Source organism: Moschus berezovskii, chromosome 7, assembly GCF_049115385.1.
Source record: "Moschus berezovskii isolate FMDL1 chromosome 7, NW_MosBer_1.0, whole genome shotgun sequence".
Taxonomy (NCBI): domain Eukaryota; kingdom Metazoa; phylum Chordata; class Mammalia; order Artiodactyla; family Moschidae; genus Moschus; species Moschus berezovskii.
The window spans coordinates 110,026,908-110,046,458 of NC_142466.1; the positions used below are offsets into that span (position 1 = coordinate 110,026,908).

General features: G+C 53.1%; 1 protein-coding gene across 7 annotated transcripts in view; it reads left to right on the forward strand.

Moving 5' to 3' along the window:
- Positions 1-19,551, forward strand: part of RGS3 (regulator of G protein signaling 3) — a 139,003-nt gene that overhangs the window by 67,170 nt on the left and 52,282 nt on the right. For 5 of the 7 annotated variants that reach the window (XM_088838293.1, XM_055427634.2, XM_088838294.1 and 2 more), the window contains 2 exons: positions 1,870-1,913; positions 8,336-8,458. In XM_088838293.1, the coding sequence (XP_088694419.1) occupies positions 1,870-1,913; positions 8,336-8,458 (167 nt within the window). Of the gene's footprint in view, positions 1-1,869; positions 1,914-8,335; positions 8,459-12,945; positions 13,706-19,551 lie in introns of those variants that run through there. The other 2 variants (XM_088838297.1, XM_088838300.1) reach the window with 1 other exon arrangement.

Consider the following 19,551-nt stretch of genomic DNA (forward strand, 5'->3'; position numbering starts at 1 on the left):
ATGAGGGCCTCATTTACTACTTTTCTTAGGAATAGAAAACTTTTTTCTCTTTTTTAGGAAAAAAAAAAATCTCTGTTTTTTCCTTGCCACTTTTACTTTGCAACAGATTTTGGTTTTGGGTTTCTTGGGTTTTTTTCTTTTTTTTGACAATTTCTGTGATTCAAGTGTCTGTTGAGGGTTCTGCTTTGAGCCTAGCACTGGTCCTGCTTCCTCAAGCAGACAAGGGGCTGGGTCAGGCATACGTGGTGAGCGTTGAGAGGTGGGTGTGCAGTGGTTCAGAGTGTGGGCTCTGTGGCCAGGTTGCTGCTGCTGCTGCTAAGTCACTTCAGTCATGTCCGACTCTGTGTGACCCCATAGACGGCAGCTCACCAGGCTCCCCCGTCCCTGGGATTCTCCAGGCAAGAACACTGGAGTGGGTTGCCATTTCCTTCTCCAATGTGTGAAAGTGAAAAGTGAAAGTGAAGTCGCTCAGTCATGTCAGACTCGTAGCGACCCCATGGACTGCAGCCTGCCAGGCTCCTCCATCCATGGGATTTTCTAGGCAAGAGTACTGGAGTGGCTTGCCATTGCCTTCTCCGCTGTGGCCAGGTTTCCTGGGTATAAATCTTGGTTCTTCCCCCTTCTACCTGAGGCGGGTTACTCATCCCCTCTGCCTCAGTTTTCTCACATGGGTCGTGGGTGAGCACACCCCCGACCTCACAGGGGTTGTCACGAAGGTCCGGTTCATGCACATGAAGCTTTCGGCACCGTGGGTGGCACCTGGTACCAGGTGTGCTAAAGCTCTGTGGCGGTTTAGTGTTTGCCGTTGTATGCTCTGTGTGGTTATGTCCCCCAAAAAGGATAGCCTGCCCGCTAAGGTCGAATGACTGAAATACAGGAAGTTGCTAACAACCCCCAGCCTGTGCTTAGATGAGTAGCCCGTGGGGAGGGCTGCCAGGTTCTTAGGAGCAACCTGCAGTGGTCAGGGAAGGCAGCCTGGAGGAGGAGGCGGGGCTTCCTTACCCTGGAAATCCCTTGAGCACAGCTGGTGCTTCTCCATCCCCATACCTCTGCTCATGCTGTTCCCAGCTTCCGGAGTGCCCTTTCTTCCCATCTTGAGTTCAAGCTCAAAAGGGTCCTCCTCCAGGAAGCCTTCCCCCGACAGCTGGAGCTCATCTCCTGGCTCTTGTGTTGCTGAAGCACGCAGATCAAATCACCTTCTGCCCGAGGGTGGGTGTTCCGTTCCAGTTGCTCTGCTGGAGGAGGGGCAAGCGGCTGGCAGGCCTCCCAGCTGCGGCCCAGGTGCAGAGGGTTTGGTGAGTGGTTGAGGGTTGGATTATAGACCAAGGGTCAGAAAACTCAAGGAGAACACACTGAGGGGTTGGGCCGGGCTGGGAAGCCATCTCTAGGCTCCGCCCAGCCTGTGACTGGGGATCCCCGTCACCCCACCGCAGAGCCCACATAGTCCACGCGTTCCTCGGTGGCTCCTTGTGGCGTTTCAAAACGACAAAGGCAGTGTGCTGCCTCCGTGTCCCTCATCGCCAGGGGCATGGTGAGAAAGACGCCTCCTGGGATGGCTGACAGCCCCCTGCACCCCGCGCTTGGGGCCCAGAGGCTGCTTCTGGCTACCTCTCATGGAGGGAGAGCTCAGCATTCCTTGGCTCAGGCTGACCTGCAGGCAGAGGCCTCACAGCTGTGCCTCAACCTATTTAGTGATCAAGTGGGCTTTCCTCCTGAGATTGCGCTGCCCCGAGAGCCTGCCCATTCTTCCTCTTTTTACAGGAAGTACCGCACACAGCCCTATGGGTGAGAGAGCTGGTGGTGCTCAAGCGAATGGTTGAGACTCCGTAGCCAATTCTAATGCAAGTCTTCCTTTCTGTTCCCTCAAAGGTTCTTCAGAAGACCTGAAATTCTGTGTGCTATATCTCGCAGAGGTGAGTCCTCCCCCTGAGTTTGAGGAGAGGGTTCTGTGTCCCGGGGCTGGCGGGAAGATGGTGGGCTGGGTGCTCGTGCCGGCTTCTGAGGCTGTCTCCACACCTCCTCCTCCACGATGGCCGCACCCTGCTCTGTGGAATGGGACAGAGTGCTCTGCCCCGTGGCTCTTACCTCTGTGTGGAAGAGCAGTGGACATGAAAATGCTTACAGGGGAAAGAAGGGCCCTGTGGTCTCCTGCTGAGGACTTCCTGGTCTCCAGTCCCTGAGAGGGTCACAGTGAGGAGGTGGCCTGTCAAGTCAGGCATCGCCCTATTCACAGTGGCTGAAGAATCTGCCTGCAGTGCAGGAGACCTAGGTTCTATCCTTGGGTTGGAAAGATCCCCTGGAACAGGCAATGACTACCCACTCCAGTATTCTTGCCTGGGAAATCCCATGGATAGAGGAGCCTGGTGGGCTGCAGTCCCCGGGGTCGCAAAGAGTTGGGCACGACTGAGCGACTAACAACAACAGTCCTCTAGAGAGGGCCCTGATCTCGTGCCCACCTCTTTCCTCTTCTCCTTCTGGAAGGCGCCACCTGCATCCCCCTCCTGCAGGGTCTTATCAGTGTTTTAAAAAGGCCTGAAGGTAACTGTACCTTTACCTGGGCCAGAGAATACATGTGGAAGAAACCATCCAGCATTTGAATTTTGGGCTGGAGTGACACCCACTCAGTGGGCTGGATGCTCCTCCTTTTTTCAGGCTGGTTACCCCAGCCCCATCAGAAGCTCAGCTGGACACTGCGCCTTTGCTGAGCTAACTGGAGGCAAATAGCTTATTGCTTGATGTGTTTTGGGAGATGAAATATCATTTATTGTTGAAGTTCAGTCGCTCGGTTGTGTCTGACTCTTTGCAACCCCATGACTGCAGCATGCTAGGCTTCCCTGTCCTTCACCATCTCCCAGAGTTTTCTCAAACTCACGTCCGTTGAGTCAGTGATGCCATCCAACCATCTCATCCTCTGTCACCCTCTTCTCCTCCTGCCTTCAGTCTTTCCCAGCATCAGGGTCTTGTTCAGTGAGTTAGCTCTTCGTGTCAGGTGGCCAAAAATATCATTACCCAGGGGTTTAATCAAAGGAGGCCTTGGTGATGGAAAAATAGAACTACTGAGCCATACACATTTTTTTCAATTTTCAGCAAATTTTCTTACTCCTTATACCTTTGTTCATATGAGTCTGCTACTAGTTACAAGCAGGGATTTGTTAGACCCATTCCTTCCCTCTGCTTCTGTTTGTCTGTCTTACCCAATAACAGCCCTGGGAAACTGTCCATCTTGTGGGAGAGTGTGCACTGGCCGCACGTTATGGGTCAGGCCTAGGCTGCACTGGCTGCCCAAGAGGAGTACACCCTTTTGAAAAGGAATTTGCATGTTGTTTGTGATTGGAAGATCATTCCTTCAGTTCCAGGCATGTCCCTTTAGGTGACCAGACCCCTGAGGCTAAGAGTTGATGAGATTTTAGCTTCAGGGGACAGCAGGGAGTCCAAAAGGCAGTGGACATTATTGGAGCTGAGCTGGGGACCCTGGAAGCCTGGGATGGCCATTTGAGGTCTGAAAAGGCATCAGTATCCTCCCGTGTCAGCGTATCCCCACCAAGCACGGGAAGTAGTTGGTGGAGACGTTTCAGGGCTGGCATGAATTTGTTTGGCATGGAGCCGAGCGAGGAGCCTAGGAGAGGCTGGGAGACAGTCTGGGAAGTGTCAGAGCTTTTGCCTTTCCAGCCTCACCCATCTGGATTCCAGTTCTTTCCAGTGGGGCCTGAAATGAGGCTCCCAGTTATTTAATGCCAAGAGAGCTATTCCTGCCAGGCTGGGGTTATTTTTCCCAGAGAAAAGCACTTCTGCTCCTTGGTTTCCAGGGAGCTGTGACCTCCTAGCCCTCCAAAGACTGATGAAGGCGTATTGATCCGGGCCCTTTTATTTCAGTAAAGTGTCAGGTGATCCGACCCCAAGGGGCTGGAGGATTGAAGCTCACAGGCAGCCAGAAGCCTCTCTTTTCTCTTAATGGGCTGCTCTTTACAAGAGGCATGTCTGTAACACATGGAAGACAAGATCCCCTGCCTGCCCTGCGGCCCGGAACAGGCCTGCCAATGGTGGTTTTGAAACCCACGGAGAACTCCAGGCTCGTGTCTTAGTTGGCATTTGCAGCAAGTGGTTTTTCTCTTTATTTCCTAACACGCAGGTGGTGTCCAGGGAAGAAACCAGGGCCAGAGAGTCAGGCTTTTAGGGACGGTTTTCCAGTCTGCATTGAGAGAGCGCCGACTGCCTGGGGCGGGTGTGGGTGGCGGGCGGCTGCTCTGATTGTTCCCCAGCAGTAGGTCCTGGTTAGTTATCAAGTGGGTTGGATGGTCCTGAGCAGTCCTCGGCCCTGGGGCCTTAATTTCCTTGGACATGTGTCCCTCAGCCCCTGCAAATCCTTGAGACAGATGCAGCCTACGACTGGCTGTACCAGGGGCATGGGGTCAAAGGCCACATGGGTTGGGGACTATCCGCAGAGAATTTGATCCTGGCTCCATTAATTTAAGATTTGCACTTTGGGGTTAGGAAGACCTATGCTGGAATCTTGGCCCTGCCATTTCCTAACTGAGCGATCTGAGCAAGTCACATACTCATCTCTGAAACGAGGCTGTTGAGGCCTACCTTATAGGGTTGTTGCAGTGATTAAATGAGATTCAATAAGATACTGTGTCCAAGGCACTTAGCACAGAACCTGCCACATGGTGAGTACTCAGTAAATGGTAGCTATTATTCCTGTTAGCATCATAACAGGGGGAGAGCTTTTCATATTCATTTACTCTCCATTAGCAACATCGCCAATGATTTATCGATCCCCTAAAATAAAAACTAGGAGGAGTATCTCACATTCTTTGTAATGTACCTATACTGTTAAATAAAGGAGGCAAGATCGCAGGCTCTGGAGAAGGCAGAAGACAGACTCTGAATCCCGACACTTCTTGGGGCTGCCGACGTAACCTCTTTGAGCCTGAGTTTTCTCATCTAAAAGATGGTAACAGCTGTGTTTTTCCTTCCTCCCTATGTCATAGGTTCACTGGGAGAATTGAATTAAGTAACAGAATGTCTGCCACAGCAAGTGAACAAACGTAAATTGTAGTAGAAGAGGTTTTCGTTTTTATAAGGATAATATTAATTCAGGAACAAGGAGGTTGAGGCAAGATGGGGTTTTAAAGAAGGCAGGAGGAGCTGGGTTTCTAGTTGGATTTGGGATTGCTCAAAAGGACCCACCTGCCAATGCAGGAGACACAGAGAAGTCCAGTCCTGGATCAGGAAGATCCCCTGGAGAAGGAAATGGCTACCCACTCCTGTATTTTTGCCTGGAGAATTCTATGGACAGAGGAGCCTGGCGGGCTACAGTCTATAGGTTGCAAAGAGTTGGACGTGACTGAACACACACACAAACACACAGGTTTGAATGCAGAGGTCTGGGCTCAGTGCTGTGGCATCTGGAGAGAGCTTAGCTCATCAGCTGGTGATCAAGGAGGCCTTGCCTCCAAGTGAGTTTCCTGAAGATGGTTTCAGGGCAGCTTACAAGCTTGACCTTGGAGCCTGATATCTGAGGGCACAGTGTATATGAGTGTTCAAACTGATGAGTCAGGTCGCAGAGTGGACCGAGAGAGACCCAGGTAGGCAATGGGGGCCCCTGACTTAGGTAGATGGAAATTCAGCCTTTCTGGAGGGGGCTGGCTCCAGGCTCTCCCTCTTGTCCAGGCCAGCCTCCCAAACTCCAGGCGGCACTTGGAGAGGAGGCTTGGGAGCTAGGGCCTCCCTGGAATGTGTGAGCATCTAAGACAGCCAGCCCCCAACCCTCAACTGGGCCTAGGTTTAGGTCCTTGGGGCCTGAGACACCTTCTTAACATCATGGATGGGAAGGTGCTTTTTAAAATGGATAATTAGATAAAGGGAATTAAGGTAGAATCTGCTTGAGAACAGAAAAAGCGGGGGAAGTTGGGGGTCAGGGAGTTGAAAGGATTTGCTGAAGCCCAAATAGCTAGGTAGAGGCAGGCCTGGGAGGCTTGTGTGTGCATGCGTGCATGCTAAGTTGCTTCAGTCATGTCCCGATTCTGAGCCACCCCATGGACTGTAACCTGCCAGGCTCCTCTGTCCATGGGATTCTCCAGGTAAGAACACTGGAGTCAGTTGCCATGCCTTCCTCCAGGGGCTGGGACCAGGGCCAAATTTGCGGCCTTTCCACACTGACAGTGTTTCCAGGTGAGAAGGGACCATAGTCCCTTCCCTGCCCCTCCCCTTGCTGGGTGAATGTGACAAGACAGGGAGCAGATGGCTCTCTGATCAGCTCCTGCCCCACCTGGCTTCTCTCTGGGGCATCTTGGGCTGAGTCCTTCCTTGCAGTGGACTGGGGGTTCTGGCAAGTGAAGTCTGTTATTAGGTGGTAGAATTGCCTTACCACATCCACTCAGTTCCCTGAAACCAAGAGGTGGGGCTTTCTTTCCACTCTCCTCTGATGCTTTTAGGAAGAACAACTCTGAGCACTTCGGGGCTGGCACCCTGGGAATACTGAGTTTGGGAGGTGGCCCTTGCCTGAAGGTGGTATCCTTGAGGGCGGGGTCAGATGGTAGGGGAGAAAGCGCGCTCAAATGCTACTCGACGAGGCTGACAGCCATCCCGGCTCAGAGCCCTGGACTTGCTGCCCCTTCTGCCTGGAGCAGTTTCCCCCTGGCACGTTCCTTGGCAGCTCCTTCTCATTCAGCCTTGGCTGGGTGCTGCCCCTCCAGAAAGGCTGGCTCTGTCTACCGTGCGCTGATAGGACCCGTCCCTTTCAGCCTTTCCACAGTTTGTAATGACATTGTTTGTTTCTTGCCTCTGCCCCCATCCTAAGGGCAAGAACTCAGCCTCTTTTATTTCCCTCTTCACCCCCAGGGGCCTAGCACAGTCCTTGACACAAAACAGGTGCTCCATAAATATTTCTTAAACAAATGAAGTACTAATAATGAAGACAGCTGCTGTTTGTTGAAAGTGTTAGTCGCTCAGTCGTGTCTGACTCTTAGTGACCCCATGGACTGCAACCTGCTAGGTTCCTCTGTCCATGGGATTCTCCAGGCAAGAATACTGGAGTGGGTAGCCATTCCCTTCTCCAGGGGATCCTCCCAACCTCGAGATCAAACCCAGGTCACCTGCATTGCAGGCAGATTCTTTACCATCTGAGCCACCAGGGAAGCTGTTGTTGAGGCCTGGGTTATTGCTTGCCCTCCTGATAGCTCTGAGAGGTAGGTGACAGCATGGTCATTCCCATCTTACAGATTCCTCTGAGGTCAACAAAGCAGCAAAGCTGAGATTCAGACCAGTCCTATCCAACTGCAAAACCAGGAAGGACTGCATAGAATTCTACAATGTCCTTTTCTCTGTTCTGAGCCATCCAGCTCACACCCTTAGCTCCCTGGATGAGTTCATCAAATCGCAGCCCTCTGCGGTTATAATCAAATTCCAGCGGAGACAGAAAGAGCTAGCCACTCCCTGCGCAGAGCGTCAGGGAGAGGATGATAACGCGGGGCATTTTGTTCCTCCCCTCCCCGCCCCCAGCACGTTCTGGCTCCTTCAGGGCTGACTCCCTGGGTCCCCGCAGCTCCCTGGTGCCTGTGCCAAGGCTGGCCTGGATTTGACCTCATTCCGAGAGTCTCCAGGGAGCCACAGCTCACTGTGGCCTTGACTGCTCAAGCACTATGCAAGGCCTGGATGAAGAAGGCCTTCCTAGAAGGGGTTTTGGGTCTAGTTGGGGAGATGAGATTGCAGCACTTAACAAGGTTAAATAGCAAAGTGAGATTTAAATGGCAGCAGTGCCAGAAGCTTGCACTCAACTGAGCTGAACAGTCATTGATCAGACCCAGCTCATGTGTCAGGCAGCAGTGGGGCTGTTGAAGGCCATGCAACTGCTCTCCAGAGACTTTCCAGAGGGACCCAGGTCCTGTGTGGGTACCCATCTCACCCTGGTCTTGTGATTAGATGAGTGTGCTGAGGCCGGGGAGGGGTCCTCGCTCCACAGACCGTCAGAAGGGCAGAGACCTTGGCTCTCTGGGTCCCCCATGAGCTCCCCCAGCGGTCGCTTTCTGCCCCCTGTCCCCAGGGGTGACCTCACCCCAGCAGTCGGTGGCTTTCCACAGGACTCCACTGTGTTGGGAACCACTGCCTCCTTCTCCCTAGCCTGTGGGCACAGGGCTTGCCAGCTGGCTCCCAAACCAGCTTCCCTGCTCGTCTGGCTGCCTCGATGTCACCGGGGATTTGTGGCTTTCAGCGGTCACTCCCTGCCCTGCTGCAGCCTCACCCACTGGATGGTTAGGGTTGGGCTTGGGCCCGGGAGCCCCCTGAACCACGGAGCAGCCCTGACTGCCCCTTTCTCTGTTTCCTCTGACGTCAGAAGGCAGAGTGCTTATTCACTTTGGAGGCTCACTCACAGGAGCAGAAGAAGAGAGTGTGCTGGTGCCTGTCGGAGAACATCGCAAAGCAGCAGCAGCTGGCAGCTCCATCCCCCGACAGCAAGGTAAGGGCCTCGCCGGGGGCCACAGCCCTGGTCCCCCACCCTGGCCAGCCAGACCCCCGAGCCTCCGAATTGAGCTTGGGACCAGCCCGAGCTCAGAACTTGGAACTGGGCAGCAGGCTCTTGGCAAGAAGCTGAGAGCATCTCTCTCCTTGGCGTGTCACTGGATCTACTGAGTGAGTTTGAGGGTGCTCGGGTAGGGCGACAGAGCCAAACTGAGCGTGACCCATCAATTCTCGGCCCTGTTCTCTAATTTGCCTGTGGCAAGGTCTAGTTCGGGCCGGCCTTCCTGCTGCTGCCTGGCATGTGGTCCCCCCTCTGGGTCGTGCCCAGGGACAGCACACTGGTGTTTAAAACTGGCCTGAGGCAGACATAATTGGGAAGGGATGCTTATGGCAGCAAGAGACCATGCTGGTTAGATGCAGGCCACAGCCAAGTGGAGGCAAGTGGAGTTTTCCGGGGACTGGGGCCCTGGCAGCTGGAGCATCAGGGAGATTAGAGACTCCCAGCTGAAGCTGATCTGAGGATGGGCAGCTGGTCCTGTGCCTGTGGAAGGTGATGGGACCAGAGCTGGACCGCAGCCTGACCAGAGCTGGACCCACTGTCCCCTGGACCAGGCACAGTTGGATCCCCCGTTTGTGAGTCCCTTTTCTTGCTGAACGTGCCGGCCATTTGGGGATTTGGTCTGATTGGCTGCCAAAGGAGCCAAGGTGGTTGGCCGGCCAGAATCAGGGAGAAGAAGGTAAAGGAAAGCAAGCGGCAGTTGGTCAACTTGCAGGCCTCGTGCTGCTTCCGGCTGCATTCAGGCTGCCCTGCGCATAGCCCAGCGGGGCAGGTTGCCAAGGATGGGAGTGGGGAAAGGGACTGCACACCCCTGGCGGGGCAGTGGTGGCTGGCAGCTCCTAAAATAGTGTCTGAGAATTATATAATCTCAGATTCGACAGTTACCTTGCTTTACTGCTCACTAAGCATCCCTAGGGGTCCACCTGGGGACAACAATTTCTTCTCCAAAGCGTTGTCGTGTGAAGGAAAGGCGACGGCGCGTCCGCAGTTCATAGCACGGTGCCTGGTATTCAGCAGGTGCTCAGTCAACCACAGCCCAGCTGCTCCTGCTCGGCTGGCCAGTTCCCGATCTCAGCTTCTGCTACTCCACAGAGACCTGCCGAGGCTGTGGGCTGCCTGGCCCCCTTGATCTGGGGTGGGTCACAATCAGAAAACAGGCCACTTCCTCCTCACCGGGGCAGCCGATGGGATGTTGCATGCTTGCACTCGTGTTCCTCAGTTTTCTTGTGTTTTAGGCTTAGCTCCTCCTGGTCTGCAGAAAAAGTTCTTTTTGCCTCAACTTCTGTGTCTGCTGGCTCTGGAGTAGGTTGGCAACAGCCTTCTCAGCACCTTGGGGAGTCTCTCCATCTTTGGTTGGGAAGTCGGGGGACAGTTTGAGCAACTGAAGGCAGGCGGGTCCCTGCAGGGCTGCAGGCTCGGCTGACTGACCCTGGGTTTGGGGCCTGGCTTCAGGGCCGCACCAGGATATATGGGCATCCTGGGCAGGCAACAGCTGGATATGATTTCAGATTAAAGCTCTTTTAAATATGTGCTTACGAGAAGCTCTGTGCTGGGCTGGAGGAGAGAGAAGAAAGCGGGCCTCACCGTGGGGATGGCCTCAAATGGCCCCCTCACCTGAGAGCGGGCATTGCCCAGCTGGCACACCCCACTTGGCCCACCCTCCTTGGGCAGCAACTGGTAACGACCTTTTGTTAGGCAGCCCCCTTAGGGATCTCACTGCCCACTTTCCCTACCCACATCATACACACTTGAAGAGTCAGCAGTTAATTCCTTCTAGTCTCTTGCAAAATGCTCCCTGAGAGAAGTTCCAGTAAATAGGATCTTCACCAGCCCTGCGTGGTTCCAGGAGTATTTCAGCAAAAAAAATCACCTTAATCACCGGACCAGGTGGCTTGTCCAGCCGGCACAGGCTGTCCACCTGTGCTCAGCTCTATCAGGTCCCGGCTGCCTTGCAGATGACCGTGAACCTCCTTGCCCAGGGCTGGGCTGCAGTCTTTTTACTAGGCTTGCCGCCACCAGGGGAGAAAGAAGAGGGAAGGCCAAGCTGAGCCTGGACACTGGCTTCTTGCACTGTGCAGAGCTCTTTTGCTTGAAATCTGTTTCGAGCCCTGACTAGAAGAGCATGCCATTATTATTATTTTTTAAATGCCATTTATTTGTTCTTTCTGGAACTGTTCCTCCTTGTGCACAGAATGGAAGTTGCTGCCTAAGCCACTCCGTGTCCCCCCAGCTCCAGTGCTTTTCTGAGGAAAGGCAGCTCTCCGAACTCCTGTGCTGCCCCTTCTCAGCCCTGCTCTTTTCAGTAGCGTTTGCGGACCCTTGGAATGGGCTGACGCTCAAACATCTCAAGGAATGCAAAAGTTTTTCCCCCATTTGCAAAATGTAATGAATTTGATATGCCCTGAACATGAAATGCTCCTGGGGAGGGACAGAGGGTACCGGAGGAAGGTGGATTTAGAGAACGGGGGGTGTACCGCTCCCTGCCGCGTGACCTTGGGCAACAGCCTCCCGCCGGGGCCTTGGTGGTCCCATCTGCACGCTGGTCGGGTGGCTCTTCCCAGCTCCTCAAGCTTTGTGACTCCCACGAAAGCTGAGGACCTGGGGTTGTCCAGTCTCCTTAGAGAACTGTGCCCTGGAGATTTCTCCATCACTCGATTGCCTATGAAATGTGTGCCTTTAGTGGCCAGGTCTGCTCCCCTCTTGGTGGCGGGGAGGGGCGACCATAGGCTTTCTGTGCTGTGTCTGAGGGTTGCAGTGGCCTGGGGGTTGCAGTGTGGGGGTCTGGGGGTCCCAGCTGGGACCAGGTGGGCATAAGGAGACAGGCAGCACTCCGACTGCGTCCCTTCTCCACGGCTTCGTGCCTCTCTCTGGCTCTCTCTGGGCTGCCCGCGGCAGGCGGGAGGCTGCACCTCTGCACTCCCTCTTTCTGTAGAAATAAGTGGCTGGCTTCCTCTACCCTCCCAGCTCCCTTCTCACCACCCCGTTCTTCCTCATCCGCACTCTTCACCCTTTCTTGCCTCATCATCTACCCTTGCGGGTAAACTACCTGTCTTCTCTCACCTGGGGTGACTTCTACTAAACTCCCTATCATGGGGAATGCTGCCAAGCTAATCTGGAATAACTCACAGATGGCTGTTAAGGTTCTAAGCTAATAGGGAGAGACAGATACACATTGGGTTGGTTATTCAATCAAATATAGAAATAAATGGCCTTCCCTGGTCGCTCAGCTGGTAAAGAATCCGCCTGCAATGTAGGAGACCCTAGTTCAATTCCTGGGTCAGGAAGTTACCCTGAAGAAGGGATAGGCTACCCTCTTCAGTATTCTTGGGCTTCCCTGGTGGCACAGATGGTGAAGAATCTGTCTGCAATGTGGGAGACCTGGGTTCGATCCCTGGGTCAGGAAGCTCCCCTGGAGAAGGGAATGGCTACCCACTCCAGTATTCTGGCCTGGAGAATCCCTGTGGACAGAGAAGCCCGGCGGGCTACAGTCCATGGGGTTGCAAAGAATTGGACATGACTGAGCGACTAAGCATAGCACAGCAGCATAGAAATAAATGCCTGCTCTGGGCCAGACTCTAATTTAGGTCCTCTGGGGTGCTTTGGGTCCTTTGAGGGGAACTCTTGGCTGCCCATTCACTGTCCACTCAATGAACCTGCCCGGAGCCCTTACCACGTGCCCAGCCCCAGCCAGGGCAATAGGATGCCTCGGAGGAAAGCAGGCTTTTGACTGAGCCCTCAGGGAGGGAGAGGGTGGGGTGCAGCACGTGCTGGCTCCGTCCGTTCAGGGTGCACCCTGGGCTCAGTGCTGGGAATGCACGGAAGAATTTGTCACGTTCTTTCCCTGGGGAATGGCGGTCCAGTGGTGATGACAGATATGGCAGCAGATGGTTCTAAAATGACATAGTGAGTGATATGGGAGGTGTGAGTGCTTGACTGCTCTGTGACCTCAGGTGAGGCTCTGAGACTCGGGTTTTTCATGAGTACGGTGAATGGATGAACTGGCTCTCGTGAGGGCTAAACCCATGTAACGTGCTCAGCAAAGAGGCAAGAAGAACTCTGAGTTATTATTAAAGTTATGTCTATACAGGAGATTCACCTAGTGGCCTTGTTTATTGAGGCTGAATGCTGCCACTTTGACCACATGTGACGACCGTTCCACGTCACTTCCGGTAGCCACCTGCCATATTCCTGGGACCAGGCAGGGAAACTGAGGCCTCCTGGGTCTGGTCTGGCTGTAAGCCTTCTCCTAGCTGTGACACCGAGGTGCAGGCCACGTGTCCTCTCCTCTGCAGCACCTACAGATGGGGCCTTGGAGATGCCAGGGTCCGCGTGAACACTGTAGAAAGGAGCAGGGGCAGGTCTTGGAGTCAGGCAGCCCCGGCCTGAGTCGACAGCGAAGCTAATTCCAGTTCTGTCTGGTTCCACAGAAACTCCACCCTTACGGCTCTCTCCAGCAGGAGATGGGGCCGGCCAACTCAACCAATGCTACCCAGGATAGAAGCTTTACCTCATCAGGACAGACTCTGATTGGCTGAGCAAACCCAAGGGCGGGACTCTGCTTCTGGCAACTTAACCCTTTCTTGGGCATCCCCTACCACAGAGTAACCTCACCTCAACTGGACCCAAATCGGAGGACCAAGATGGTGGGCCTAGGGTCATCTGAAGGGAGTGGCCCCATGGGTGTGTGTGGACTGGCATCAGAAAGACCACAGTGGTGTCAGAGGCCCTGTGGGCACATGCAGACTGGATCCGAAAGTCCCAAATGGAGAAGAACCAGAAGTTTATTCCCTACAAGGAAGAAGGAGGTGAAATAGCACATGGGCTTCCGGTGGTTCCAGCACCTGCCTTGGGGGCAGGGGGAGAGGTCGGGAGAGGTCAGCGCTGACGGAGAACAACGCCGAGATGCCCGGCTGCCAGAAGATATCTCCGCCCCTTCACTCATTTGTCATCTGTACGCAGGCATTCATTCCTTCACTCGTCGAATATTTCGAGGGCATGTGCTTTATGGCAGACTCTGTGCTGGGAGCCTGAGATGACTGTGGACAGTGAGATGGACGGGGTGTCTGCTGTCATCTGAGTAGAGGAGTGAGCGTTACCTAAATGTTAACACACACACACACACTTGCACACGTGGTTACGAACTGCGATAATTTGTGAAGGAAAAGAAAGGATTCTTTCAAGAGAGAATGTTGTGTCGTTTCTCTAGGGGTGGGGGAGGGGCAGGGGACAAGCCTGACTTTGAAGCCACGACCTGCAGGCCAGAAAGGAGTTAGCCAGTCAAGGACTCTGGAAGGAATGTTCCCGGCAGACCGGAACAGCTTGTGAAGAGTGCCTGAGATAGGATAGGGGTGCGGCGAGCTGGAGGGACGGAGGCCAGGCCGCTGGAGCTTGAGTTTAGCGAGGGGGGAAAGACCACCGGGGTGGGGACCAGGTGGTTCGGGCTGTGGTGGTTCGTGTTGTACTGAGAGTTCGGGTCTGGGCACAGTGGGAAGCCATTGAAGGCTTTTGAGAAAGGGAGTCATAGGGTCTCGGGGACCATTTCTAGAAGATGGTAGAACCCAAGTTGGGGGGTTCCTTAAGTCTTCCAGATGAGGGGTGATGGTGACCTGTCCTGAAGCGGAGCTGGGGAGGTGATTATGTGGGTGTCCAGACCCTGGGGGTCGTGGAGGCTCGAATAAGAGTCTCCTGTCCTCCACCCTTCTCACCCTCCACCACGTCTGACTTTCAGTGGATGCAAGTAAGGGCGAGGCTGTCCTCTCAGAGCCCCCTCCTTGTGAGGCCTGGGTGGGGACCAGGGCTGAGTTCTGAGAATGTCCCCAGGAGCTGGGAGCAGTGGGCGCCTCTCCTGGCCAAGTTGGGAGCAGTGGGGCTTCTCCAGGCCTCAGCAGGGGTGGCCTGTGCTGTCCCTCCAGCTGGTGCTGAATGGTCTGATAGGAAACTGGAATTCAGCCCCTGGGAAGCTGACTGGGTTTGCTTTCCACGGAGCTCCCAAGACTCAGGGACCGGGGCTATGTGTGGCTCAGCACCGCGAGGGGAGACCCGTCTGGCCGTGAAGCTGATTGACGACCAACCAGGGGACAGCAATGAGAGCCCAGCCTGCTCACTGCCTGCCTCACCTCCTGCTGCAGGCCAGCGTGGGGCGGCTTTCACACCCTTCTCTAACTGTCCAGACAAAGCTCACACACAAACGTCATGGGCAGGAGCTGGGCCTTTTGCCTAGAAAGGATGTCAGGGAGGCTGGGCTTCAGTTTAGGGAAGTTCCCTTGAACACTCGGTGTGTGTCCTGTAAGATCCTCTCTGTGTTCTAGAGTCTTGTGCCTTGCGGAATTTGCTCAGCTGCTTTGACTACCTGAACCTCAAGAAGGGTAGTCCAGTAGAGAATTCTTCCCTTAGCCTCCCACAGATGGCCCTTCCTCCCAGCCTAGGAAAGATCAGACATGTGGTATCAGTAATCTAACAGGGGATCAGCCTGGTGCCCCACCCAACAGGGGAATAGCCGGCCAGAGTGGGACAAGCAGTGTCTATCAGCTGAGACTCCGCCTGCAGGGTTAATTCTGAGAGGCTAAGCAGCTGGGTCTGCACAGACAGCAAGCCACATCATGTTTTCATTTGATTCCCTTACAAAATGACATTAAGGGGAGAGTGAGGCCCAGGAGAATCGCCTGTCTGGAAAGGCAGCCAGCTTTTCTCTTCTGGACCTGGGGACCTACCTCTGTCCACCACACAGGTGCAGAGGTTGGGAGCTCTGGTGGCTGGGCAACAGAGACACTAAAGGTGGCCCCTGGCCCTGGGGATGGCGCTTTCCTCCTCCTGTCCCAGCAAGCTGCTGCTGGGGACGCAGACATCAGCTCCTGGAGGGCTCTGTCTTCTGTGACTATGGTGAGCCACAGCGCCATTGCTGCTCTGCCTTTCAAATCGATGAGACAATTAATTTGGCTCCACGGGCTCGAGAAGATGAAATACGACCGGGTGGCCATTGCTTCTCAGCAGCCCGGTCCATCCCCAGCCGTCCAGGATGATGAATGCATCGAAATTGCCTTCGAGAGCCATAATCACGGGAAACATGGCCGAGCCCCTCCCTCCACACAAATCTCTCTAAGAAGCTCACACAATGGTCTCTTTCCTGATGGCCCAATTGTCTTGCTGTGTGTCTGGGGACCTGCGAGCTGGGAGCACGGGAGCACAGCCATTTATTGTTGAAAAGGCCATCTGTGCGATTTGAATACAAAGTGACTCTTTAAATTCCCCGCCCCACCCCCTGCACATCCTTTGATCCCATTTTCTTGTTTTCTGTATTGTCTCGCGCTCCGGGTCTGTTGGAACTCCCGGTCTCTGCTGCCTGGGTCCTTTGGCAGTTTGGGAATTGGGACCTGTTGGAAATAATGAAGACATTTATTTATGTATAACTTTTTTTTATTATTATTATTCTTTATTTTAAATTCTTTTTCATAAATTCTGCCACCAAAGCCTGTATTTCTCATACACAGCACCTAGAGTGTTCTGCAAATTGAAGGCGCAGGCAGTTTCACAATGTGGGTGGGCCCCTACAGCAAGAACATGGGCATCAGAGATGTCAACTGGGACCCCCAAGCATTATCTCCCCTAGGCCTCCCAGCAGCCCTGTCTTATGGATGCAAGGGACTAAGACTCAGAGAAGTTAAGTGATTTATCCAAGGTCACACAGCTTCCCAGCTGTGGCTAGTCCTGAGGCTGAGCTAGTCCTCCAGCCAAGGCGTTTCAACCTAATCCAGTGCTCTTTCCAGATATAACGGTTTGTCTTTTAGGCGGTGGAAGTTCAGTTCAGTTCAGTTCAGTTCAGTCGCTCAGTCGTGTCCGACTCTCCGCGACCCCATGAATCACAGCACGCCAGGCCTCCCTGTCCATCACCAACTCCCGGAGTACACTCAAACTCATGTCCACAGAGTCGGTGATGCCATCCAGCCATCTCATTCTCTGTCGTCCCCTTCTCCTCCCGCCCCCAACCTTTCCCAGCATCAGAGTCTTTTCCAGTGAGTCAACTCGTCGCATGAGGTGGCCAAAGTATTGCAGTTTCAGCTTTAGCATCAGTCCTTCCAATGAACACCCAGGATCGATCTCCCTTAGAATGGACTGGTTGGATCTCCTTGCAGTCCAAGGGACTCTCAAGAGTCTTCTCCAACACCACACTTCAAAAGCATCAATTCTTCGGCGATCAGCTTTCTTCACAGTCCAACTCTCACATCCATACATGTCCACGGGAAAAACCATAGCCTTGACTAGACGGACCTTTGTTGGCAAAGTAATGTCTCTGCTTTTTAATATACTATCAAGGTTGGTCATAACTTTCCTTCCAAGGAGCAAGCGTCTTTTAATTTCATGGCTGCAATCAGCATCTGCAGTGATTTTGGAGGCGGTGGAAGTAGGAGAAATCAATTACCACCTTCAGGAAGAGTCAGGAGGGAAGATACCCTGCATGTAGAAGTTGTGGCCCCTTAAGCTCTAGATGGAATTCTTTAGGATTAATAAAATGGGATGTCTTATTCTCTACACACTAGAGAATAAACTTCGAGTTCATATGGCCCAGAGGTGGTCCAGGCTGACTAGATGAATAGCGTGATACAAGATTTGAAAAATCTGTTGTGAAAGACAAGGAGGAACCCCGGAAGACAGATACTCAGCAGCACTGGGATGGTCAGGTTACCTCCTTTCCAGTCTGGCATTCAAGAGGACCAGCAACAGGGTCTTGGGGTACCTGGTCTTGATAGAACAGTGGCTGAAGGCAGAAAGGGATAGGTTCAGCCCTTTGGCCTCTGCCTGGTTAAGGGTGAGGTGACAGCCTGCTCTAGGTTTTGGGCCCAGATTTTGCTAGTTGACTGGTTCCAAATCTCAACACTAAGTACGTGTGTGTATGCTCAGTTGCTTCAGTCATGTCTGACTCTTTGCGACCCTGGGGACTGTAGTCCCACCAGGTTCCTCTGTCCATGGGATTCACCTGGCAAGAATACTAGAGTGGGTTGCTGTACCCTCCTTCTAGGGGATCTTCCCATCCCAGGGATCGAACCCACATCTCCTGCATTGCAGGAGGATTCTTTCCTGCCGAGCCACCAGGGAAGCCCCAATACTAAATAACTGGGTGTCAAATGGACTGGATCTCAGATATTCTCCACGCCCCACCCCCACAGCTCCCGCTCCCCCACCAAAATTGTTTTCCAGTCTCTCCAGCTTTCCTGCCTCCCCTTGCTGTAGAGAGATCATCCTCTTCCCCACCTTCCTGCTGGCCTCAGCCATCTTGCTATCTTTCTTTGCTGTTATTCCTAAGGAAGATTGCACAGCCTCGCCCTCTGTCTTGGACCTCATCTTTCTTCGAGCCCTTCTCTGAATAGGGCCACCATCCTCCAGATTATTCCCAGATCCTCAGTTTAAGGGTAGAATAATAACAGTAAGTGCTTTATAGGTGAGCGCTTAAGACTGTGAGCCTGGAGCAGTGCCAAGCTCTTCATCTACATATTTTGTCTTAATCCTCACTGCAGCCTCTTGAGGTTCTTTGTCATCTTTACACATTTACTCTCACTATACCCAGTTGGTAGACAAGGATGCTGAGTCTTTGAGGAGAAACTTGCCCAAGGTCACACAGCCAGTGGGTGGCTAAGGTTGGAACCTGGGGGGGCCCAGTCCCAGAGCACTGACTCTGGATGGCTCTGTTCTACTACTTTCCAGCAACCACAGACCATCAAAGCTGGGGAGGCTGAGTAGTTCAACTCCCTGCTTCAAGACCATCCTGGGAGGCCATGGTCTCACCTCGGTTCTCTCCCTAGTTGCTCTGCCCTCCTGCTTTGAGCCCACAGCCCCGCCATTTGAATTATTTCCCTTCTCTGAATTCCCCATGCATGTTCCTCTTTAGGCTGTTTCTCCTGCCTGATGTTGCCTGCCCTCCTCTGCTGTTCTGGCCACATAGAGCAGTCCTCAGGCTTCGAGGCTCCCTGGCTTGCCTCAGAAGTCCCTGCTTCCCCGTCTGTGCTCCGTAGTATTTTGTTCATCTTTAGCACAGTGTGTCAGGCAGATGTGTCTCACCTGGAAGACCGTGAGCTTCTTGGGAGCCGGACATCCACACCCACCCTTCTCCCAGGCAGGGTCCCTGCCTCTCTTACGGCATCTCCCTTGTCACCCTCACTGCTCTCCTCTCCCCTCCTTCTAGGGGTCAGCACTTCGTGGGCTCTGCATATTTTGAGATATTTTAATAACATCTGACTATTATAAGTATTCTCATAAAATTGAGATGTTAATGTTGCCTTAATCTCCCAGAGGCCTGATGGTGTTTGTGCTTCTGTGTGGTGCTTGCATTTGGTTGACAAACCATCTATTTTTATACTTATAAATTAGCTCTCTGTGCAGGGTTAAGTGATTTAAATAAACTTGCATATGGTCTGTAGTAGGGGGGTCATAGTTTATTTATTTCTGACTCTGTTAAGCCTGATCCTTGGTAGGTACTCACTAGATGTTGTAGAATTGGATTACGGTTCAAGTCTACTACATTCTAGAATCTAGATGAGGAAACCGAGGCTCCAAAAGGGGAAGTGACCTGGCCAGTTTCATGGGACAAGGTAGTGGCAGATCTCGGGCTTCACTCAGGTCTGCTGATTTTCTTGGCTCAAAGCGTTTTCCATTGCACTTCAGTTTTGTAAGACCAGAGCCTGGATCCCCACTTGGTCTTAAGCAATCTAGTCTGGCCAGATTCACTTCAGGGTTGTGAATGCCTCGTATCCGTACTGACTCATCAGGGAAGGAGATCTGATGGGAACAGCTCCTATGGTTCATCTCTCCTGGGTTTGTGGAGTCCCCCCTCTCACTGAGTTCCTTGCCCTCAGAGAAAACCAGAGTAGGATTCTGAAGATCTTGGTTCAAATCCTGACTTTGCTTGTAATTCGCTTTGTGACTTTGGGCAAATTACTTTACCTCTCTGATCATTTGTTTCTTTACCAAGAGAAATGAGGGTATTGAATTTAGATGATCTCCAGGAATCATCTCTAAAGGTCCAGGGCTTTTTTAACAAGAGG